Below are 24,936 nucleotides of genomic sequence, written 5' to 3'. Positions count from 1 at the left end.
CCCTTGACCTGATATATCCCTCATAGTATGTCTCTGATGGTGTTCTTGCCTTCCAATGAAAGTTCAACTTTAAAGGGGAACGAGCTGCTAACTGGTAGATTTCCTCCTCATGACGCAGCTCTTAACGGTTATCCTCCTCTGCCAGGTCTGTTTACAGTGAGAGACCGATACACACACTCCAGACACGTTTCACAACAAGAACCTACGAAGAGAGGAGGAGTAGGAGGATTTGTTTTGGCTCATGAGACTCCATGTTGGCTCAAAAACAACATAGACACGCTGAGTCCATCCCTCTGCTATGTCTGAAGTGTTAATATTGAGCGGTCAGTGTTGTCTGGGATCGTCTGAGCTTTAGGGAATGAGGGAATGTTTAACTTCTCCTTTGTCGTGCCTGTGTGGGCAGAGAGTGGCACACAGATAAATGGGTTGGTCAAATAAATTTAAGTGTGGAGGGGAGTGGGTGGGTGTTTAGTTGTGTGGAAAGCATGCTTATGTGAGTGTGTGTGTGTGTGTGTGTGTGTGTGTGTGTGTGTGTGTGTGTGTGTGTTGTTGCATGCATTATCGTGGTAGAGCAGACCACAGTGGTTCTCCCAGACCGCTGATGTTAGGACATGAGAGATGATCAACACTGGAGAGCTGTACTGTAAACCAGCAACCACAGATGAATAATCGTCCCAACATGGTTCCTGGGAACTGCCATGGAGTTGCTGTCATTGTTTCATATACCATACACACTGTTGTCTGGCACTTCTCATAACAAGGGAGGAGGAAGAGCATTGATTTCCACTCTGACAATCTCTGTGGAATGTAGAGTAAGAATATTGATTGTTTCTTTACGTGAAAATGGGAGATATTGCAGGATGACATCAGCTAATGTTTATGTCTATAGTGGAAATGAACACTCACCAGCAGACGCTTCAGCAATGCATCTTTTGCCTATAACTTCTTTGCGTGTCTCTGAGTCCCAAGGCTGAAGTGTTGAGTCTGGTATAGCGTTCAGTTTCCCAGTGTTGAGACTGGGAGCTGGTCCTCTATCGCTATAGCTTTACATAGGTGTCAGATTTATGTTAATAGCTTCAGATTGTTGTCGGCCAGCCAAAACCCCCAGCTGTGGTGCTGGGTGGTCTGGTTTCATCTGTCTCTCGTGTCACATGGGCCGGTATGTTAGCGACTACTCGGTCCAAGACTTGGTCTGGTCTGGTTCACTAGAGACCCCTATCTGACCCTTGGTCTTTTGTCTGAACATACTGCAAGGAAGAGGGGAAATAGAGAATGACTGGAGAGGAAATGATATGAAATACCTTGGTTAGTCTTATAATTATTATTATTATTATTATTATTATGGTGAGGACCTCATTAATTCAGCTAACATTTGACATTTTTAGAAGTTTTGTTTTCTTTATATGGTGGAGTAATATAGTATTTAGAGCTTGAGTGCACACACATACACACACCATTTTCCCCACAATGTTAAAATGATTACTGCACAGAAAGTATGAAAAAGGTGATTTTGAAAAGTGGGTTATTGTGATGCTGGGTGGGGGAAACAGGATACTGTAGCACAGTCCCATTGTCCTCTGCTGAAACAGTCATCAACTATTTTCAGCCTGTAAACTGTGAACTCTAATGGATTTTGCATAGTTACCTGTCATGTAATTGCCTTTATGGGGACCTTTCCTTTGTGTGTCTGTCCGGAGATGACGCAGGCTATTGTCTGTGTTTTGGACGTCCACTTCACTGTAGAGGGGGGTCACGCAACGCCTCTGTCACATCTTGACTGGGATGATGGTCTGGAATGACCTTCTGGTTTTGTCTCCTCTCCTGAAAGTTAAGTTTAGCAAGGTGTATGTTATCGAAAGTACGCTAAACTCTTTGACAATCAGTTTCGAATGAGGACTGGGTGTAAGTAGAGAATGCCATTTTTGGCCATGTACTGAGTTATGAATAGAGTGGGTCTACCACCATAGCGTGCAGGCTAAATAAACCCCATAACATCATGCCTCAGCTATATCAAACAGCAGTTTGAAAAGCCCCCCTTCAGATGAACAGATAGTTAAGGAAGAAATTCAGCCTTGTGCATTCCATGAGGGAGGGGAAGAGGGTCTTTTGTGTTGTGGAGATAGGGGATCATTAAAGGACGTAGTCTCTGTGGTAAAAGAGGGTCTTTGTGTGTGAGGAGGGTCTCAATGTGGCCTTTGTCAGCTGGGCCTTTGGGATCTCATGTCAGAGTGATGAGGGAGAATTATTCTGATTCTTTATCCGCCACTTTGTTGCCACTGTGGGCATAAAGTGGCCATTTTGAATATTTCTTTTTTTTATTTTTTTTTTATGTGAGGGAGGGGGGAGGGTATTGAGGCATTTGCTGTCTAAGCAGGCTATGGTATGGCTGTGTAGGTGGAGGACGTAGGCAGACACAGGGCAGAGACGTTATGAGATGAACCGCCAAGATGGAGCCTCTCTGCATGTCTATAGACTCAAAGCTTCACTCATACATGCTAATTGAAAGCTCACTGAAGGGCCTTTTCACCCAATTCCCAAAACTGTGGAAACTTGGAATTGAATGCCCTGTGTGTGTGTTTGTGTGTGTGTGTGTGTGTGTGTGTGTGTGTTTCCATCCTATCATTACTATCCATTCTCAGGCACCATGGTGAAAACACAACAGAACATTTCAAACTATTCAAATGCTCTGTTTCTATTAAGAACATTTGGAAGCGTGATATGTTCCTAACATCTTGATATAAAGCGTATCTGTGTTGCAGTGTTGAGGGTTAATTTGTGTCTTCTGTCTCTTAGCAAGTTATTGTGTCTACAGTCTTGTCAAGTCTTTAAAATGATTTGTTTCTGTGACCATGGTGAGTCATAATGTGGTCCAAAGGCAGTGGTTTCAAATTGGCTTTTGCATTGTGTTTCTTTTTTTTCCATTTGACCTACCAGATAAACAGAACCATTCTCCAAGACTCCATTCTGTCTTTTATCATGTCCCAAGAAGACAAGCCTGTCTCAGCCACCCATTAGTGTCTTGACACCCCTGACCTGTGGGTTGGGAAACCCTGTTTGTGTGACTGCTCTCTTTGATCATGTCATGTCCACAGTGACCTCCGGCCATGGGCTGCATGTGTTTGTGTCCAGTCTGCTGCAGATCGCCCAGTGATGGCAGCGGGGGTGGTTGTGTTGGTATGCAGACTAACATCTAGATGGGGAGTTTTCTGAGTTTCTCCCAGACACATTCTTGTTGTCAGAGGCCAGGCCCAGCTTCTCTGATGAATAGGATTTTTATGGACACACGGCTGTCCCTTATGTCTGGACATCCGTCATGAGTCATTGGAGCCATATCCAAAACATCCTTTCAGCACACCAGACCAATATACACAAGGCTTCAGACAGCACTGCAACAATCATCCACACTCATGCAACGGATCCGCAGGCGTAAACAACAAACGTATTCACAAACCGCAGAGTACACAAACACAGCCTGTCACACCTATAGTACACAACTATTTACCCCACACCCTGTCCCATACTGCTGCTCAAAGAGGAAGGCAAACAAAATGCAGCGGCAACAACACATGGGCACAGCTCTCAGATGTTTGCATGTATAATGTATGCAAAATGTTTCAGTGGGTTTCATATATATTTCAGACCTACAGTATGTATACCTTGGCCTTTTGTGGCCCAGCTCTAACCTGCATGTTGTCTGTTTTCTCCATGGCAGGGTGGGAAGAAGCACAGTGGCCCCTGTGGAGGAAGAGACTGCAGTGGAGGCTGCAAGTGTTTCCCAGAGAAAGGTGCCAGGGTAAGTCCCATACTCAAACTACTCGTCCAAAGAGCTTTCTAGATACCTGTCTCCCTTCCTTAACCTCTGTCTCATCCTTTTGTTCTCAATCTAGAGGACCAAATAAGGCTGTAATCACATAGGACGCTTTTTTGATGCACCTGCGCCTTTTTTCAGTTAGTTTCAATGGTTTGGTCGCAGAAGGTGCACATCTCCCTCCAAACCATGCACTTCACGTTTTTAAAGTGTTGTGTTTTATGGCACTCCTGAACATCCCTCAACTTTAGCTACACTGCACATTGTCAATGTCAATGTCATAGTTTCAGACATAGTTTTCCTAGTTTCAGAATGGAATCGCTAACTTTCTCTTGTCCATTATTATTTTCACCAGCATTATCTCCTTTGTTACTTCAGATTAGCTAGCTAACACCAATTAGAAAGTTGCATAGCAACAAAAATGCTGTAACTGTCCTTGCGCCCCTGTTCTCTCTGTTACTAGCGAAGCACAAAGCTGCTTGAGCAGGAGAAAAGAGTGTCATATGTGATCACAGCCTAAAACCTTCTATTAGCTATCCAGGAGAAATCAAAGCATCACAACAATGCAATATAAACTTGTTAGATAATGTGAATGGGTGATCCTAACTTGGAGATTTAGCCATATACTGCACAAACTTATTAGCTCAAAGAGAAAGAGGCCTCTCCTCCCACAGGCTTCACATGCTTATCGCACATTCTTATAGCGTAAGTGGTGAAATTCACACCATTAACCTTAAGAGGTCAGAGTGGAGTGTGGGAGTCCCATTAGGGAGAGGGAGGAAAGACAGAAAGGAGAGATCTGATGCTTTGAAATCTGCCAGGGCGACACAGACTAAACATCATCTTCATAATGAAATAAGAGGCTTAGAGTGAGAGACAGGCGGTCTACATGATTCTAAAACCAGCCAATGAGAACCCAAGGGCATCAAATTAGATTTTGGTGTCATCATTCATCAATGAATCTGCAGTGAATAAAATTACCATGGAATTCAGTTGGAACACAAAAGTTGGGCAGAAATGAGAGTTTCTATCTAAATCTCAAACTACATGTATCAGTTTTGTGTTTGTCTGCAGGGAAGGCTGACCTTTTCTCTAATTCAAAGACAAGGTTTTCCATAGCATTGTCCAGATTCCTTTGCTTCTTTCATCTTCAAAAGATTGCTCATAGGAGCTGTAAACCTCTCAGTTCAGCCTGTGTGCTGTGGTAAACCCAAGGCCTGAAATGGAGTCTTAAAACCTCCAGACAGTGCCTTGGGGAGGTGTTCTTAAAAATACAGAGGTGAAGAAAGGAATGGTCTAGCAATTGTATTCTGGCTGGCATGCATTGAGAATTTACCGGACCAATTTTACAGTGAGTCCGATCTTTGACCTACACGCTCGCCGTGGATACAGGAAACCCCACAAGGAGGAGTAAAGGGAGAGAGAGAGGAAGTGCATTCCACATTCCACTTCTGAAGGATGCAAAGGCACGATGAGAGGGTCGATGAGAGGGTCTCTCTCTCTCTCTCTCTCTCTCTCTCTCTCTCTCTCCCTCTCTCTCTCTCTCTCTCCCCCTCTTCTGTTGGCCGGATGAGAGGGAAATGACCTTGATTGTTCAATGAATAAGTGATAACGATGGTGCCAAGGGGGTGAGGGGCTTTTCATTACGGCCAGTGAAACCTTGGCATGGTTTTAGCTTTTACTCTGAAAAACAATAGAAAAAACAGAATTAACAACATCTTCCGGTCCCCCCCCCCCCTTCCATCTTTCCATCTTGATTGACACATCTGGTCTGCTGAAGATGTGCTGTAAAAACTTTTTCCAGCAAAATAATTTGGCTCTTTCACAATTTGTTCCTAAAAGATAAGTTTCTACTTTCTGAGAAGCCACGCATTATAAATTCTCGACTGTTTTTGTCTGTCAGTTGTTGTGGTGTTTCATGGCCTTATTGCTTACATATTTGAGCCGTAAATTTCCCATGGCTTAGGAGTCTTGCACATCACTTGATCCAAATCCTCAGCTCTTAGTTTTTCCCCACTTATACACATAATCCAACTGATGGACTTGTTTGCGAATACAATGGAGACCAAGATGGATTCTCACAGATGTCGTTCATCCCATCCGTCTCTCTTGCTTCACGTCCCTCTCCTTTCCATCCAGATCGATCCCCAAGGAGAGCCACGGCGATGAGCGCTGTGCTGAATGGGTTGGACTGATCTTTCACAGCTGTCTGGATTGGCTGAGACCGGACACAGCTGTGGTGATTGGGCGAAGGTTGTTTATGTGTAAATGGCAGCCATAGCCATGTCAACTTGGCTAGTAGTGGGATTCTGTTATTAGGGTAGTATCATCATCACATCTGTGTCGAACTTCAAGATAAAAACATAAGGTGCGAATAATGGAGGAAGATATGGCAAAGTGATTATGACTTATGTTTTTCTTGAGGAGATGAGTTTTCAGCCCATGACGAAGCAGAGAGGAGGACTCAGTTCTCTAGAAATCCCATACATAATTTTCTCAAAGAGCCTGATAATGAACATGCAGACGGACAGAGTGAGATGGTGAGTGTGAAGGAGATACAGTGTCAAAAAATGCAATGAGAGAGAGGAGAGAGAGCGAGACAGAGAGAGAGAGAGAATGGAGAGAATTGTTTAGGAGGGAGTCAAGATGTTAATTTCATGGGGTTTTTCTTTGGGGGAGAGCAGAGATTTGGCAAGCGCACTCTCCAGCCTTACCACCCACTCCCCTGGCAGAGTATGCATTGAAGGCGTTCAGAAAAATATCATGCTTCCCACAGCACACTTCCACAGTGTGCATTGTTCTTTTGTATCTTTAGTGGATTGTGCTTCTGAGATTGCTGCAATAAAACCGAAAACAAGCACACTAAAACAGAGTAACGAGGAAATAAATTAGGCACATAAGGCATCTGAGGTAGTTCACGAGGCCGTGCTAATAGCTGAGGAACGCTAAATGTTTGAAGAAATGTATGGAGAGAGTAAACCCTTCCCAAATAGAGATGAGAAACGCAGGCCCAGCGAGCTAGGCAGTACAGTAAAAGCAGAACGCTTTGCACTCTCTAAGCCATGAAAAGCCAGGACCAGCGTGAGGAGTGGAACACAAGGCACCCTGCGTCCTCACCAGAAAACATGTTTAGCAGATCAATGCTCTCCTTTGTGCTGGGAGTCTTCCACCCTTCAGTTCTCAGAAACAGGGAGGGGCGCTGGCTGTCGCAGGGAGAAACTTCGGCTTGAACAACAGCAGAGAGAATCAGAGTGAGCTCACCATCTCCCCCTGTCCTATATGGTGGACATGGAGAGATAAAGAACTAGAGCGAGAGAGAGACAGGACACGGGAGGGAGAGAGAGATAACGCGTGTGTGTGTGTGATAGAGACACAGGTTTATAGACACTGTACAGATGGAGAGATGCTATCCCTTCCTCCATGGGAAAAGCCGCCACAGTCAGTGTGGGACAGGAAATGACATACGTCACAGGAAGCTGAGCACAATGACACTCCACTGATCTTTTTAATATAGACAGTGTCTCTGTTTTTGTGGGAACAAGATAGCTTGTGTGTGTGTGTGTGCGCGCGCGCCTGTGTTTTTTGCCTGTGACTATAAATGGCAAAGATTTCCTTGTTCCATGAAAACAAGTCCATATATACATTCTGAATTCAGTGCCCATAACCGTCATGTACTTTCCTGCCTCCTCGGGGACAGGATAACAGAACAGAAGAGAATGCCATAGGCTGTTGCTCTGGAAAAAGATCAAAGACTAGTGAGAACATAAATATCACCAATGTCAGGTGAAAACCACTCCAATTTTGGTGATTTTCATGTTTTAACCTCAACTAAACAATTACACCCTCCTCATTGTGTTGAGAACATTGTACAACACTTGGGTTTATGAAACCTTTTCAAAACCAATTAAATAAAACTCACAAATGCATGACCATCAAGCTAAAAACAATGCTGTTTGTGTTTTTTACCCAACAACAGCGATATGTCATTTGGCGGATGCTTTTACTAAAAGCACCTTATAGTACCATGAATGCAGACATTTTAGTTGGATGCACTATTTGCAGTGTGTACAAAGAATAAACTTATTCTGAGTCTCGACCCTTACATCGTTGAACTTGTCGAACTCTTCTGATTAGACCCATATTGCCATCAGTGGTCAGTAACTTCAGTGATCAGACATGATTGATCTCTTCTGATGGAAACAGATTGTTTGACAGTAACCCTAAAGGAGAGGGAGGGAAGGAGAGATAAGTTAGTGGGCTGATTTGCTGACAGCTTGGTTGTCTGGCTTTTGGGTCTGTTAGAGCTGTACTTATCAGTAGGCAGTATGATGTGTGTGGGTAGTCATGCTGCAAGCCCTCAGCCCAAACCTGCAATCAGGAGCCTCATCCATTCCTGTAGCCTCTCTCCCTGACCTTGACCCCCGGGCCTGTCAGAGAAGAACAAGCCCCTATGGAGGGATGATGAGAAAGAACAGGGTGTATGGGTGTGTGGACGAGGGGAAGGGAGGAGAGGGAAGTGCAAACCTGCTGCTATCACTAAAACTTTTGGATGGGAGGATTTTCTTTTCCCCTGGCTAAGATTGTTGGAGAGAGGAATTCAGTGGGGATCATGGGCTGGCTTTGTCCTGTGTGGAGAGTCAATCTAGGCAAGCTGTGGGGCAATAAAAGACATAACATGAAAAAATAAATCTCTAAAGAGATGCTTAGACGGACAGTATCCAGCTGCATGTGTGTGTGTGTGTGTGTGTGTGTGTGTGTGTGTGTGTTAAAACACCACAATATACATGGCAAAAGTGGGAGAGAAATGTCACCGCTTACTGTTGCTAAGGGTCGAGGATTTTAAAGACGCCTGAGCCACTGTCTGACCCGAACCTGTTAAAAATCATGGTGAGACTGCGAAGTCATGCATAGAAGAAACACAGACTCTTAACTAGCCTGTTAAATCTTCACACCTAACACATTCCTCGTGTGGTTTGTTTGCTTTCACTTCTGCTCCTAGACACAAGTCAGAGCTGTCTGGATGTTGAACATACAGACCAGTGAACAATAGAGCTGAGTAATAGTCACAGTAATTTGTACCACACTTTTCTTAACAAAGTTGCAAAGCGCTGTAAAATATTAAGCAATAATAAATAATCAGTAATAATAAAGGGAAGACTTGCAGTCCAGTAAGGTCTGCTAGATAGATTTACATAAGAGTGAATTAAACTATAGGCCCGCCGACTCAGCAGTTCAGCAACCACTAAGTACACCATGAAATTGAAGCTAAAATGACAACTGATACTACTGGCTCATTAAAGCTTGGTGATGCTTGACTAGAACTGTTGAAATGGTTTTTGAACACTTGTATATTGCCAGCATATTTATTTGTATGTGTGTGTGTGTGTGTGTGTGTGTGTGTGTGTGTGTGTGTAAGTTAGGTGTGGAGTGTGGGGTATATTCAGTCAAGGACAACAAGCTACAGAAGACAGACACATACTGCAGCTCACAGACACACAAGCGCCTCATAACCCATAACTCAGATAATCTACATCACAAGATCGCGTCATATTTCTTCAATGACATCTTCGTCTGCCTCTGCAATCAAAAGAAATTCTTCTCTTCCCCTTCTCTTTTTTTTTTATTTTCCTCGCTGCCAAAGCCAAGCTTGACCCGTCCGTCCTGCACCCAGCTGCGGTCCGGCTTTAAGAGCCTGTAAAAGTGCCTCACTTTCACATTTTAAGATGATGGGTGCTCTTTAGGGACAAGAGGGCTATTGTTTGTGCATACAAAGGAGCACCTCTTTTAAATGACACACACATGCACTCTTACGCACACACACAGGGACACACATGCACACACTTGATACATATAGTTATTACAGAAGATGGAGTAATTACACAGTATCTCAGCCATGGAAGGGCCTATTGATTAGATGGATACATAAAAGAAACCAAATTTTGATTTTCTCATATAATTACCTAGAATGTCATGTCAGCACCACCTTGATCCTTACCCCCTGTTCATATCAGCAAAGGAGATTAAAGTTGCTACGTAGTCGTGCAGTTGTCCAGTATTTGTGTGACCTTGTGTATTTAGATGGTAGACATTGGCCTTGTGTAACCTATGAGCACCCATCTGTCGCCTGACTGTGTTATCATCAACCCAGGGCACATGGCGTCAGCGTAACCGAGGACAAACGGGGTGAACAAAGATCAAGATGAGCACAATGAAGCGGAGACATACTGTACTTTGTCTCATGTTGTGGCTGGGAGTCTGCTGCTGGATGTGACCCCGAACTCAAGCTTACTTTAGAGGGATGACCTCAGGCCTGATCACCTAAAAAATACGGCAATATGTGCACCACCCTTTCCCCTTTCTTTAATTTTCTCAAAACTGCACAGGAAGAGGATTACCCACCCTGTCACTCATGAGATTATATGTAGTTTTCTTGCTGATGCCTATTGTTACCATCTGTTTTTCGACAGAGAGCTCTCTCCATCCGCCCCCCATCTCACTTTCCCACTCTCTTACACATTCTCTCTTATTTAGAAACACATACAGACATGCTATTCTAGATGAATCAAGTCTGTCTGTGTCTCAGAATAAATAAATCAGTTGAAGAAAGTGTTAAATAAAGCCGTTTGCCCTTAATCCTCTGCTGTGCATGTGTTTGGTTTCCACACTGCGGCCAGGGGATGGTGGGTTGGAGGAGAAGGTCCTCGGGGCTATAGGAAGAATGTGACCAGAGTTGTGGGTCACCACGGCAACGCCATGTGTTCCCCATCAGGCCTTGTTGTGGAAGCCTGAGGCAGGGGCCTGCTGCAGGCTGCAGAGGAAACAATTAGAGCTCCGCTAGTCCTCTCACATTTATCTCTCCCAGACTTCCACTTTTCTGAGAAAGCCACATTTTCAGCACAGACCTTTTCTCAGGAGCAGCGATTGTTGTCGCCTGTGGCGCTCTGCAGCTTGTATTCAGCACTCTGTGGTTTGTACTCAGCACTCAGTTTTGTCAATCTTGTAATTTTGAAAGTGTTGTGCCCTAATTGGTTGAATCAATCAATCAGGCAGTTCTTTGTTCCAAGGTACAAGGCAGATGTCCATATTTAGAAGCTAGAACCTGTCCTCAATCGCATGACAAGCCGTCCAATCAGTAACCAATCCCACGCGTGGGCCTTTGCCCTGATTTGCTCAATTGCGCACTGTCCTGGAATGCGCTTCACAGCTGGAATGGGAGTGGGCAGTGTATCCCAGTGTGGGAAAATGAAAGATTTTTCCAAGATGGCAGAGCTGGACCAAGTGGACTGTGGATTAGGCCAGCTGGAACGGTTGGAGGGTGCAGAAAGAGACATAGCGGATTACATGGGTATCCCTGACTCTAATGTGATTGGCTGAAGTCCATGTCAATCAGGGCCAAAATCAAGACATTGTGAGAGTTGGATGGATTGTGGATCATCACAGCTGGATGTTCCACTGTTGATCTCATTATCCAGTCTCAATTCTTTTCACTGCAAACCTGCTTCAATATCAAGGATCATGTTGTTTTCAAACCTCTGATCCCCATGAAAGAGCTTGGTATTAAATCTGGTTTGGGTCAAAATAACGGATCCCTGTAAAAACAACACAAAGGAACTTTCTCATACTTTATCATAGAGTTTTCCAATGGTCTCCCAAACTGTTACCCTCCAAATACAGTGCATAATACATAACTTTATACTCTTGGGTATATATATAACGCCGTTGTACAGCTATGTTGAGGAAATTGAGTTTTCCTTGTGTGGGCTATAATAAACAGAAGGAGACAATTCTCTGGGGGATCCACTGTATGGAAGGATGTGAGCTGTAATAGCATTATAATCATGGTGATAAATGTAACAATGGGATTATAGAGGCTATACGCCCATCATAGATCCCCTTACACACACACACTCACATACACACATTTAAACACACATGCACACGCATACATAGATAGGCACACACACACACGCATATGAGGGATTAGTCTCTAAGGTGAGGGCAACACCTCATTTGAGACCGTATGCAGTATTTCTCCCTCTTTCTCGCACGCACACACACACACATATACACACACAAACTGCAGCTGTGTCCTGTTTAGACACACACATGTGCTTGGACCACAGACTTGAGGCATGTCATTCCTTCAGCGTGAGGCAATAGCACAGGTGTCAGGCCCCAAAGACCCCTGGGATAGCTGGAGGTCCAAGCTGTGCTGTTCTCAGCCTGGGATCCCCCCGAGCCTTGATCTTTAACACATACCCCTGCAAAAGCAGCACACACACATACACAGACTCACACACACATCACAAGGAATTAGTAACCGCAGTCCAACCACTGGGTCATTAGCATTCTCTCGCCACCACCCCCCACCACCCCTTTCTCTTTCTGGATGCTGTCAGTTCTCAGGCACAAGCGTGTGCACGTGCTCAGTAAGGACGACACATGTTAGCTCAGAATCTAAACACATTAATTCTAATGTAAACTGGGCTGAACGTGGCCAAACCACAGCAAGAAAGCAACCACAGCCAGAAACATAGCAAGTGACAACAAATGTCTTGTGTTTGTCTGAGTGTCATCCATTCTTCTCCCTGCACTTCATCCCTCTCTCTGCGCATGAGAGATTTTAAGAGGATGAGTCAGAAGGCTCTGTTATTGTACCAGCGGACAACATTATCTTGAAGGCTTGAGTGCAGACAGAGAGATGTTTTTACAGGTCCAGCCAGGGGGTTTCTTTCCCAATGTCAAGGCATTGCTCACGTTATTGATACTTACTGAAGGCTTTTTAGAAAGAAAATCACAAGTCTTCATTACATATTTCATCAGTGCAGGTCTCGTCGCTGATCCATCCATAGCCTGCATGGTTCTCTCGCTTTTTTTTTCATATCTGATTCCATCATTTTATATCCGCTCTAATATGAAACCATCACGGAGGATTTTCAGAAGTAGAACATTTATCCAGCAGGGGAGACGGGAAGCTGACCTCGCTGACTGCAGCAAGGAGATCTAAACACACTCTCATAGATATCTAAACATCATCTACAGACGTTTATTTACTCGCCCTGAGTCCTCCTCGGGGCATCCAGTTTGGGACCCTCCAGCCTCCTCGTCCTCTGGGCTGAACCCCTCAGGCCTACTAACCTCCCCTAACCCCTCACCCCCCTCCAGGGGAGCTGAGCCCCGTCCCGTCCCGTCCCGTCCCCCTGGGCATCATGGAGAGGGGATGTTGATCTTTAGGAAATGTGTCCAAGAAAAACATATGAGCCGGGTCACATGGGTCACACAGCAGTGGGACTCAATCCACCAAAGTGTCTGGGCCAGGCTGTGGGAGTCAGAAACACACATCAGAATGAGCAAGCATGTAATGATGGCCTGCTGGAATCTACCTTCCTTCCATCTTTTCACCATTTGCTCCTTCCATTCCTTCCTTCTTTCCTTACTATCTTCCTTCCCTTCTTCCCTTCCCTTCTCCCTTCTTTCCTTCCTTCCTACATACCGTCTTTCCTTCATTTCATTCCTTCCTTCCTCCCTTCCTTCCCTGCTTCCTTCCTTATATTCTTTCTTCCTTCCCCTTTTCCCTCCTTCCCATCTTCCTTCCTTATTTCCTTCCCCTCCCCCCTCCTTTCACACCATTTCTTCTTTCTTGATTCCTTTCTTCTCTACTTTCATTCCTTCTTTCCTTCCCTCAGTAGTGTGAGGAGGAAACAGATCAGCTACCACTAGAGGGATTTTATTCCATGACTCTAGAGAAAAAGGCTTCAGTGGCTTCAGCCGTCTTCCTCTATATGGAGTCAAAACTTTTCAGCTGCGGCCTTCTGGGAGTTGGCATGGCACCGCAGGCAGCTCACAAAGACACTCACCATGATTTCAAGTCTATTAGCAGTTTATTTGCATGAGTGTTGTGTGAATGTGAGTGCAGCGACGGCCCATAGAAGGTTCTGTGGATGTGAGTTGCTGGCAGTTCTCTGTCTCACATTGATGACATCAGAGGACACCGTTCACACAGCACAGTATCAGTCTTTCCTCACCATCCTGTTTAGATTCCTGTGTTATTTCTGAGGAGATATTGTATGTCCAGCTGCTGGAAGAGAAAGCCAGCTGAGACTTTATATATTAACATTGTTAGTGATGACCGACAGCATCCTGATTTGCAACAAAGTAAATGTAGACTGGAATAAATTGCTCATATCCATGAAAAGGAGGCATGGAGGGATGGTTTATGTGTGTGGGAAAGGACAGTGACTAATTTGTGTGCGTGTGTGTGTGTATGTCCGTGCGTAGGTACATACATGTGTGTGTGTGTTCCCTGAGAACAGGAGGTATTTCATAACTTGGATCAGTCATAGACTAAATGTTATCTCTTGGTCTTGTGGGAGAGGGACTGAACCAATGAATTACCAAAGCAAATAACTTCTCCGTCCTGGAGCTCCAACATGACAAGAGCAACACCAACACCTAGAGGACAGTAGAATTTTCATTTATTTAGGGAATATTATTAAACTCCTGTTCTGTTTGATACCAGAGGGTTTTCATGTTCACCTCTACAATGCTTTTTAATTTGACCATCTCTCATCATAACCTTATTTGTGCTGCCCCTTCAACCTATAAACTGTGACTTTTTAATCAGTAACTCATTTCTTGGATAAGAAATTACAAAAACTGTTCCCAACAGACAGAGGGAGCTTCCGGCCGTTTGTTTATTGATTTATTTTATTTGTCTCGGAGGTCAGAGGTTGGCCTGCTGGTCTGTGTTTTCCCATCCTGCTCTTAGTGGGTCATTCCCGAACCTTCCTTCCCAGAGGAGACTCTGGGCCCAGATTAGATTTATGCTGTCATATCAGACAGGGGCCCTTTTAGTAGATCTGGGAGTTAGAAATCAGAAATGCAAACACACACCCGCACACACACAGGAAGAGAGAGAGAGAGAGAGAGAGAGAGAAAGAATTTGGTCACTGCACGTCATGCAGTGTGAAGAGGAGGGATTTTCTCAGAGTTTGTCCAATATGGGTCAGACAGACGTCATAAAGGCGCTGGCCAGATATACAGAAGAGCTGCAGTGAAGAGGACACATAAATATCTCAATTTAGTAATTAGAAATGTAGGTGACGACACATACTTGTGCACATAGGCAGGCAAGTAAATATGAGTTTGGGCTCTTGTATGGAAAAAATAGGGTGGGAGGTGGGGGGCAGACATAAAGAGAATAAGAATAGTAAACAATACCTACAACAGCAATATGTAGCCTAAATATCACAGTTGAATAAACATTTACTTTTCTGTGTGTGTGAGAGAGGGGGGGGGGGGGGGACCCGTCTCACACCTGCACCTGTGGATCTTATTAAAGTCACCCCCATCACCTCAGCAGCACCACAGCATTCGGTGTCTTGTTTAGTTCAGAGGTTTGGTTCAAACCTGTTCTGTCCAGTGGGCACCAGGTCTCCCCTCATCCTGCCTCTCACAGGTCATATTTAACTGGATGAGACTGTCCAAAATCCTCCTCACACATTCCTACAGCTGCGGGATGATCAGCTCCGTGACGTCTCATTGTCAGTGACCTGTTAGATTTATGAAACCAGGGGGCAGAACGTGATGCAAAATAGCCAAGGTGGAGTTGGGAATGACATGTGTTTAACTCCAGCAGTTACTAAGAGACGGGATGTATATTTATCTGCTGTGAGACAGCAGTATGACAGACCGGCGTGAGAGAGCAACAAGCAAGAAAGAGAGATAAGGAATTTCTTTTCTGTCAGGATCCCATCATCCCTCACCTTAGCCTCAATTACTCTGTTCACCTTGCCCAGGATGTGTGTACACCTGTGTGTGTGTGTGTTTCTGCGGTAGTTAATGCCCCTCCAATGAGGTGAGAAGTGATCGGATAAAAAGCAGACGCCGCTTGGCAGTTTTATTGCACTTTCATCTTTCTCTGAGTCTGCCTCTACAATCCTGATTTCCTGCCTGTATTCACTGTCACTCTTTTCTTTTATTCTCTCTTGTTCTTATTCATCTCTCTTCTATCTGATGCTGTCATCTCAGTGTTTTTTTCTTTTCCCTTGAGGTGCTCACAGCTCTCCTCCACCTGTCCATCTGTCTCCCCGTCTCTCTTATTTAGCCTACTGTTCCCACTCTGCTTGTCTGGCTGGGGGAGGGGGACTGAGGATTTAAATGCAGGTTATATTAGGGAGCGACTGTTATCATTTCAGCCTAGCATCCGTGAAACACATTTAAAATCCACTGTATAATTTTAAAAACTCATGGTCTCATCAGTCTGAATATAAGCCTCTCTTCGGAGATACAAGATTTCCTTAGACAGCAGTGATTGGTGTGTGGAGCACGTTTCACTGCTGTGGGCTTACAGAGTTACACACTCTGCTGCAAGGCCTAATCAGACCCAGATCTACCACCCCCACCCGCCACCACCACCCCCTCCACACACACACACACACACCACCCCTCTCCCTACCTCAACTACGAGCAGCACTATTTGGAAGAGATCTGGAGTCCCTATCAGAGAATAGAATCGCTTTGACATGTTGAAATGTCATTGCAGGCTTATGTTGCATCCTTTTAGGGAATAGAGATGCTTGTGTGTGTGTGTGTGTGTGTGTGTGTGTGTGTGTGTGCGAGTGAAAGGATGTACAGTGTTCTGGAATGTGAAGGATTGTCGATACACAGGCGTGGTTCCGTGCTTCTTCCGTTGCCATGGTGATACACCCATGCCAGAGCGGGAAGTACCGATTTGAGCAATGTGTTTTTGACTCAGATACTGATGATACTGTGTTAAAATTAGCTTTATCTCTCACACAACAGCAGGTCGGTACGGCAGAGTATGTGGAAAACTTTCTTGTGGCAAATTTCCTGAGAAGAGCCGCGCACACCAGCTCCCCCCATTGTCAGTATTATTAAGTAAACAACAGAGTTAAAAAGATGAGTTAAAGCGAAACACAGACCACACGGAGAAAGGAATGCTACAGATTAATATGGAAAGTAAAAGGTTGAAAATGAAAAATGAAACTAAATTGGCATAATGGAATCATCTGAGGTACCTATCGACCTAGATTATTATCAACTTTGATCTACCCACTGCCTTCCTCATTTCCCTCTCTCTTCCCCCCTGAGACTTTATTAGATTGGACTGCTGAGTGATGACTGGTCGTTTCCCATTATGGAGCTCACGAGACAGAAAGGTTAAAGGAATGACGTGAGCCTTCACTGAGAGGAAGAAAAATAAAAGGCTGCAGTTAACCGAGAAAGGCAGAGGGCAGCATGTATCTCCTGAGCTTCATAGTCTACTGAAGTCTTGATCAGCGTTCAAAGACAGAGAGGAACTCGGACATAAACAGACATACACACATTTACACACAAACAGGCACACACCGCTCATAAGTTCAGTGTCCTTTGTAAATCCAAGACATGGAGGATGTTTGAAGAGCACGTTTCCTCTGATCTATTTTATCTCTGTTTATGCAGTTGCAGAATTGTATGAGACTAAATCTGTATCAGATTGCTTTCTCTTTCCCTAGTCCCTCTCATTCCCCATCTCTCCATTGGGTTTACACAGAAGTACAATGGATAGCAGACGACAATTTGAACGCCTCTCATCACTACCCACACAGCGTTTTGCCCTCCTGAGTGATCTCTCTGACTCTTCTTACTGTAACTGCACCATTTCAACTTTACACTTGCACTTTTCTCTCCACATATAGGCCCGTGGCTGGCTGATTAGCAGGGGTAGCTGTGGGTCCCTCTCCTCCCAGCAGGGGAGAGGAAGGCGAAAGGAAGACAGGGAGACAAAAGGAGGATGAGAAGAGATGCAAAGGGATGTGAGAAGTCTCGAGAGTTTGGGGAGCGGAGGGGAGGAAAGGCAGGGTGGAAGTAGTGTAAGCAGATAAGAACGGGGGAGTATAGAGGTATGAAGGAAGTGAGGCTGTGGAGGAGTGGTAATTATAGTGGAGGACGAACTGCATGCAGAGGACTAGGGAGATTTAGCTCAGGAGAGGAAGGAGAGGGGAAATTATTAGCAAAAATAGAGCTAGGAGGTGTAGAGAGAGCTCATGGAACAACATAGTATACTATAGCAGGGAAAAGGTCTGGTCAGATTGATTTAGACTTTACTCTAGCATTGTAGCCAGTGATGGTTTAAGCCCACTCCTCTGCACACGCACGCACACACACACACACACACGCACGCACACACACGCACACACACACACACACACAAATAAGCACTTAGAAACATCTCCCCCGCTATCAGCTTTGCATGAAGACTGGTATTTATCACCCCTGTGTTTTAGCCATGCAGAAAGATACAGAGCAGCACACATACCATCCCGGTGCTCCAGACAGTAATCTCTTATGCACTTCCACACTTATACACACACTTATATACACACACACACACACACACACACACACACACACACAGTCTACTCCAGACATCAGCCGCTTCAGAATTCCAACACTCCATTCCATCTCACTCCACTCCTCCTTTCTGTCACTGTATATTTTCTTTCTTCTCCAATGGGAATTACAGCAAAATTATTACTGTGACAGGACCATTTGTCTTCAATAAATTTGTCAGTTTGATTAATTTCCCTGTTATGAGGTCAGTGATTTAAGTGTGTGTATGGGTAGAGTTCCCCTTACATTGTGTACAAGTTTTTTTTTTGTGTCACCACTGTAACAATAGACAACGTTGGCTCTCGTGGCAAAGGAAACAGGTGGCAGTTTCCTTTCAAAGATATACCTGCCAAATTATATCCATCATCATGACAAGAAGGCAGACATGAACATTATGACATTATGTTGTTTGTAATGTTAATTTAAAATGAATCTAATTTGATCGATGAGAAACACTTTGAGAGTTATTGATTGGATACACACTCCAAACATGTTCTAGCTGGTTTTCTGGCTTAGATATAACAATTCCCAGACCAGGCTGTATTGCACCAGTCATTTTCCATGTAGGTTACAGAGTTTGAGTTGTTTTGACAGGACTGTTGTCTGTCAGTCTGTTGTCTGCCCTATAGGGAACAGCTGCAGGTTTTGGGTTGAACCACAGACCAAACACACACCTCCTGTTCCAAAAAGCCACCCAAAGACAAAGCCTTGCCTACCACACACATAGGATGTATCCGCCCGCACACACACACACACACACACACACACACACACACACACACACACACACACATACATCTAGCCGTCAATTAAATGAGCTCAACTGAGCCTCTATATCTCACAGTATCTGTATCTGATTTGTCAGTGAGATTGTTTGAATTGTTGTCTGACATTGTTTAGGCTCTCTTGGGTTTTATTAATTCCTTTGCATTACCCTAAGACCCTTGGCTCTAGCTTCATACCAGCAGGCCCAGACCATGTCTGCCTGGGGACAAACATCAGTGTGTTTGTTGGTTCTCACAGTAACGTTGTCAGACCCCCAAACCTCAGAGGTCATCGCAGACCGACCCCCTGAACTCCCAGACCGTCCAAACAGGCCCATTTCCCATGGTATCATCAGCCTCACTTGTTTCTTGACCCGCCGTTTTTCAAGTGCTCTCCCCGCCTTTTCTGTTTCCATCCCACCACCTCTTGTCTGCTCCCCGCCCCCGCCAGCATCTCCCCTGGCTGTAGTCCAGTCCCTCTCAGCCATGGGAATGACACAGGGAGTTAGACCGTCACAGAGTACTATTACTGAGGAGGGCTGAGATGTGTGTTTGTGTGTGTTTGAAGTGTGTAGCACCTTTTTTCCATCTCTCTGGAGATTCTACCTGATCTTTGTTCCCAAGGGTTGAAGTACTTGACCCTGCCCTGCCCTTGGGAGTGTGTGTGTGTGTGTGTGTGTGTTTGTGTCCTGTTGTTGTCTTTATTGAAATGCAGCAGTGATGTAGGTATGGAGGGTGAAGAAAAGACCCATATTTCACTGCCAAACCTGTATACCGATCTATATGTCTACATTGCGAGTCTATTAAAAGATAAAATAGGATGTATTTCAGTGTAGCAGAGGTACAGGGCGGAGAATAGAAACATATTTCTACCACTGCCAAGCTCACAGACATTTTCCCTCCTCCCTATCTGACTGTCTGTCCTCTCTCTTTCAACACACTAAGTATCATAATCAAACTGTTATATTTAGCTGGCAGATTAGGGGCCTTTCTGCAGTTTCAGATGGCCAGCAACCAAAATATCCTGTCTGAAAAACCCTTTGATTTGCCTTTTGACTGACTGGGAGGTGCACTGTGAGCATCATCTTTTTCTTGTTTTTTTTAAAAGAGCCGTCTGACAGTACGTTCTGCCTCTATCCACCATACCTTTATCTCTTCACCGCCCTATCTCTGTATGTATGTCTTGTGTAATAACATTGTGTGTGTGTGTGTGTGTGTGCGTGTGGCTGTGTGTGTGTGTGTGTGTGTGTGTGTGTGGTTGTGTGAGTATGGGTCTGTCAGTCTCAGAGAGTCTTGAGATGTGTTTGAGATGAAGAGGGTCTGACTTGTTATTGCAGGTCAAAACAGATATTTCACCATGCAGGCTTTACACTGTTCCCAGGCAGATTTCCCTGCGTGCATAAACCGAAGTAGGACAGACAATAATATATTTATATAATTACCACTATCACTTATTGTGTCTGCTTGCTCTCTCCCTAGAAAAGAGACTAGAAATGGATTGCATCAATCAAAGGAATGCGTGTACACCACTTGCACCACAGTAACTTCAGACTTTAACACTGGTCATGCTAATAGACAAGATTCCCCCCCCCCCTCTCTCTCTCTCTCTCTCTCTTTCTCTCTCTCTCTCACTCTCACTCTCACTCAGATTCTTCCCCTCTTTCTACTTACAGTAGGTCATGAGTTAAAGTGGACAGAACTTTTGAGGAAGCTATTAAAAAACAAAAGTGTAGCATGGATACTGTTCAAATATAATGGTCTGTATCACTACATGATAAAGATCTTTAATTGCCTGGCAGCTCTATCCTGCCAGTGGCCATTTGCTCAACTACTGTATGGCCACTGGATGGCTGTAGAGAGCCTGGAGTGCTGGAGGAGAGAGTAGGGTTTCACCAGTAAAGGAAAGGTGTAGCCTATGTCTCCCCCTTGTGAAATTGTTCCAGAGTAGCAGCAGAATTGTACTATAGAGTGTCTTGGTTGCTTTGTTGTGATGCTCTGATCTCTTCAACCCATATTTTCCTGTACTGTGAATCTCGTCTATTCTAATTCCTGTATTTTCAACAGGTGAGTTTACATTTTCTCCAACATGACCTATTTTATTATTGCATGAAAGCCTAGCTTTTATTAAAATTGTAACACTCATGACATTACTGATAAGAAGAAATACAAAAAATGAAAGGATAATTCATTCTGATAGATTGTGCCTCAAAATGTAAGCTAATGAACTCTGCCTGGTTGTTTGATGTATTGCATCCTTGACTGCACGTTGATCGACCCTCTTTCTACCTTTCCTACCTCAGGGCCAGCCTGGGCCTCTTGGCCCCCAGGGGTCCCAGGGGCCACCAGGGAGACCAGGGGAACTCGGCATCCAAGGGCCCAAGGGAGAGAAGGGTGACCGGGGCCGTGGAGGCATCACTGGTCTTAAAGGAGCTGTGGTGAGACATGGTCCTGTGTTGTGTTCGTTTGTTAACAGCAATTACACCAACACTTCCTTTGGCTTAATATATGATTCTCCTCGCACTGCAGGGAATGACCGGCGTTCCTGGGTTTTCTGGAGCAGATGGAATTCCTGTAAGTCCATCCAGCAACTTGGCTGAATGCAACAGAAACTCAACTACTGTATGTATGCTTTCTGTTGCTGGTCTGTTCTTACTGTTTTGATCTGTCCCCACTGCAGGGCCACCCAGGCCAGGCTGGGCCCAGGGGGAGGCCAGGAGCAGACGGCTGCAATGGGACACAGGGAGACCCAGGGACAGCAGGACAACCCGGCTATGAAGGCTCGCGTGGTTTCCCTGTATGTGTCGCTCCAACACTGTCTCGATAGTGATTACAATTAAAGTAAAATACAGGAAGTGTTATCAACCCCAAAGCCCTGTAAGTGACCTTTAAACATATTCATCTCTTTCTCTTTCTTTTCTCTCTCTTTTTATGCTTTCTCTGTCTGTGTCTCTCTTTCCCTCTCTCCCCTTTCTCTCTCTCAGGGTGAACCAGGCAGGAAGGGAGCGAAGGGAGACTCTCTGGAGCTGAGTGTCTTCATGGAGCGTTTTAGGGTGAGGAGCAAGGGGAAAGGGCTCACACCATACATTACTACAGTTCTGAAGGACTTCTAGCTTTATTCAAAGGCATTTATGACTTGATATTGCTGTAATGAAGGCATAACCACCACATGCTCCGGTATACAATTCTTGGCTCCTTGTCATTTCTCCACAGGGGGATCCAGGTGCTCCAGGGTTCCCTGGAATATACGTAAGGCTCATTATTCAAAGTCTTTGTTACTTAAATGTGTTGATCCCACAGACATGATCAGATAATATTAAAATATTATTACTGTCATAACATTTCACCATCTCATACTTTCCCATCTCCCCCCACTGTGCGTCTCTCCCATCTACTGTCTTTCATTCTGTATTTTTTCAGGGGCCACAAGGAAAATCTGGATGGGTTGGTACCAGAGGCGTTCCAGGACCAAAAGTAAGTGTGTGTGCGTGTGTGTAGGTTTGTGCATTTGTTTGAGTATAACGTTTCTGAATACCTGCTCCTCTAATCTATTCTTATCTATTCAATTCGGATGCTCTTTGTGTCTTCTTCTAGGGTCCCCAGGGGCCTCCAGGTCCCCCTGGACCAAAGGTATGTTACAACAACAAAATGTGCCTGTGCTTTTATAATCAGTGCATGTGATTGTGTAGATACCATATAAAAGGCTACTAGAATCTTATATCAAGCATGTAACTTGAGGAGAAGGTGAAATTGAATGTATGGATGCAATATAAACTGCTATGTTTTCTGAACAGGGCACCATGACCAAAGTGCTGAAGGGTGTCAAAGGAGAACAAGTGAGTGACCATGTTGTATCTATTAGTCGGGTCCATTTTCACTGCTGTGAGGCGGATGCTCTGACAACAAAATGGTTTGCTGTGCCATGGATATTATAAATTCAGTTAGATCAAAACGCATCACTTGTACATTTCATCTGCCCTGTTTTAGTCATTGATCTACTTCTATACTTCCTCATCTGCTTCTTTCTGACCTGGCTGATTTTCATTGCACATCTATCTGTCGCCACAGGGTGAGGCTGGAGAGCCAGGGCCTCAAGGGAACTCAACCCATCCCCACACACTGCCCCCCTACGGGCCCCAGGTCAGTACAGCAGCAAACTCCCCTTACTTTATGTTATGTTGACATTAAAAAGTTGTTTCTGAAATACATTAAGTAATTTGGATATTTCATTTTCCCACAAAATGATCATTTTTTCATTATTTTAGGGAAGGAAAGGAGAGAAGGGGCTGAAGGGAGAAACAGGAGATCTGGTATGTGATCAATTATGGGCAATTATGCACACTTCCACACATGCACACACATGCATACACACTCTCTCGTACACTCACTATTTCTTGGTCTCGCCCTCTCTCTCTCTCTCCCTCTCTCTCTCTCTCACACATACATGCAGACAAACACGCACACAAACATCACATGCACACAGCGTGTCATTTCCTTTTTTCCTTATTTCCTTTTCTTATTTCCTTTTCTCTCTGTCTCTTTCAGGCTGACAACAAAGGAGAAGTTGGTGTGATGGGATTCCCAGGAACACGGGTTAGCACGAGCACATTTCTGCACATTTCAGCCACAGTGTCCTCTAACCATGTGATGAGTTCACCTCATATGATGTTTGCATGTTGTTCTAGGGTGCACCTGGTCAAGATGGGCAGCCTGGACTCAGGGTATGTTAGTGTGGAAACTGAGATTTATTATAATTTATTATCCAGTTAAAATAAATGATAATTTTGTAGTGCCGTGGTCTCATCATCTATACCTGTCTCTCTGTCTGTCCTCTCAGGGAGACGCTGGGGAACCAGGACAAAATGGCAGAGGTGGTTCTAAGGTGATAATGCAGCTTATCATGATTACTGATTATGGATCATGCATCAATACTATTTATTCTAATTGACTGACAACGATATTGTTTGCACTAAGACACATAGGCTCCAATTATACTTTTTCAATGAAAATTTTCTGATGTGATCATGCCAGGACACATTAAAGCTGCACTAAGCAAGATTTTTATGTGAAATACAAACATCTCATCAGCCTAAATCACTAAGTGGGTCTGCAATACAGAATGTTGCATCCCCCCTAAAGACACGCTGTAGATTCATGCTATTTTCCCAATGAAAATCTGGTATAAGGTATGTATACTGCCCACAGGGTATCTAATAAACGCAAAAATGCCAAAAGAAATTATCTTAACCCTCCTGGTGTGTTCGTTTCATGTTAATTAATTCTGTGTTCCCGGTCCAAAATGGCCGCCCAATTATAGCTGATTATAAATCCATAATAATACATATATTATCACCTAATGTTGTGTTAGATCTTTTTATCAACTTAAGTTCTTGTGAACATTACAAGTTTTGAACTTCTATTTGCTATTTATGGCCTGTAGGCCTCATTGACCTGAGCTCATACAACTCGTTTTTGAGTAAAAAAAAAACATAATGTATGGAATATTTTGACTGTAACAAATACTCAGATGAAACATATTGTGCTATTTATCACAGACTACTTTGTGTCAAAGTTTAACAAGGACATTTGTTTTGAAACCATTTCAAATTTTTAAATAAAAAACAAAATAACATCTGTTGTGTTCCCGGTCAAAACTGACCGGTATGATTTTATTAGTAGTATTAGTATTAGTGTGTGTGTGTGTGTGTGTGTGTATGCTCAAACACACATGCATGTGGGGGTCTGGGAGAGGAAGTGTGTCCATCTGATGAATGGTCATGTGCCTGAACTCAATTTTATACACTAATTGTAGTCTCACCCATTCATTTCTAATGGCTGGTCATTTTTGACAGGAAACACCACAGGTGTACAAAAGTTAAATAAAACACCCAAAATTTAATGAAAATTATCAAAATGTATTTTGTGTGTTCAGATGCCCTGTGTGGACAAAGTCATGGAACCTTATGACAATCA

At 44.1% G+C, this 24,936-nt stretch overlaps 1 protein-coding gene across 2 annotated transcripts in view; it reads left to right on the top strand.

Annotated features, from left to right (window-relative positions):
• col4a2 (collagen, type IV, alpha 2) overlaps positions 1 to 24,936 on the top strand; it is a 54,738-nt gene that overhangs the window by 15,128 nt on the left and 14,674 nt on the right. For both annotated transcript variants that reach the window (XM_071516156.1, XM_071516155.1), the window contains exons 4-17: positions 3,713 to 3,793; positions 21,267 to 21,401; positions 21,493 to 21,537; positions 21,644 to 21,760; positions 21,948 to 22,016; positions 22,177 to 22,212; positions 22,384 to 22,437; positions 22,558 to 22,593; positions 22,758 to 22,799; positions 23,032 to 23,103; positions 23,229 to 23,273; positions 23,509 to 23,556; positions 23,649 to 23,684; positions 23,801 to 23,845. In XM_071516156.1, the coding sequence (XP_071372257.1) occupies positions 3,713 to 3,793; positions 21,267 to 21,401; positions 21,493 to 21,537; positions 21,644 to 21,760; positions 21,948 to 22,016; positions 22,177 to 22,212; positions 22,384 to 22,437; positions 22,558 to 22,593; positions 22,758 to 22,799; positions 23,032 to 23,103; positions 23,229 to 23,273; positions 23,509 to 23,556; positions 23,649 to 23,684; positions 23,801 to 23,845 (861 nt within the window). The remainder of the gene's footprint in view (positions 1 to 3,712; positions 3,794 to 21,266; positions 21,402 to 21,492; positions 21,538 to 21,643; positions 21,761 to 21,947; positions 22,017 to 22,176; positions 22,213 to 22,383; positions 22,438 to 22,557; positions 22,594 to 22,757; positions 22,800 to 23,031; positions 23,104 to 23,228; positions 23,274 to 23,508; positions 23,557 to 23,648; positions 23,685 to 23,800; positions 23,846 to 24,936) is intronic.

Source organism: Centroberyx affinis, unplaced genomic scaffold, assembly GCF_046629955.1.
Source record: "Centroberyx affinis isolate AG114_WGS23_722 - 3 ecotype Tasmania unplaced genomic scaffold, CSIRO-AGI_Caff_v1 ptg000393l_1, whole genome shotgun sequence".
In the NCBI taxonomy this organism is placed as follows: Eukaryota; Metazoa; Chordata; class Actinopteri; order Beryciformes; family Berycidae; genus Centroberyx; species Centroberyx affinis.
Note: the sequence above shows the minus strand (reverse complement) of the source record. Positions and strands in the feature narration are given on the sequence as shown.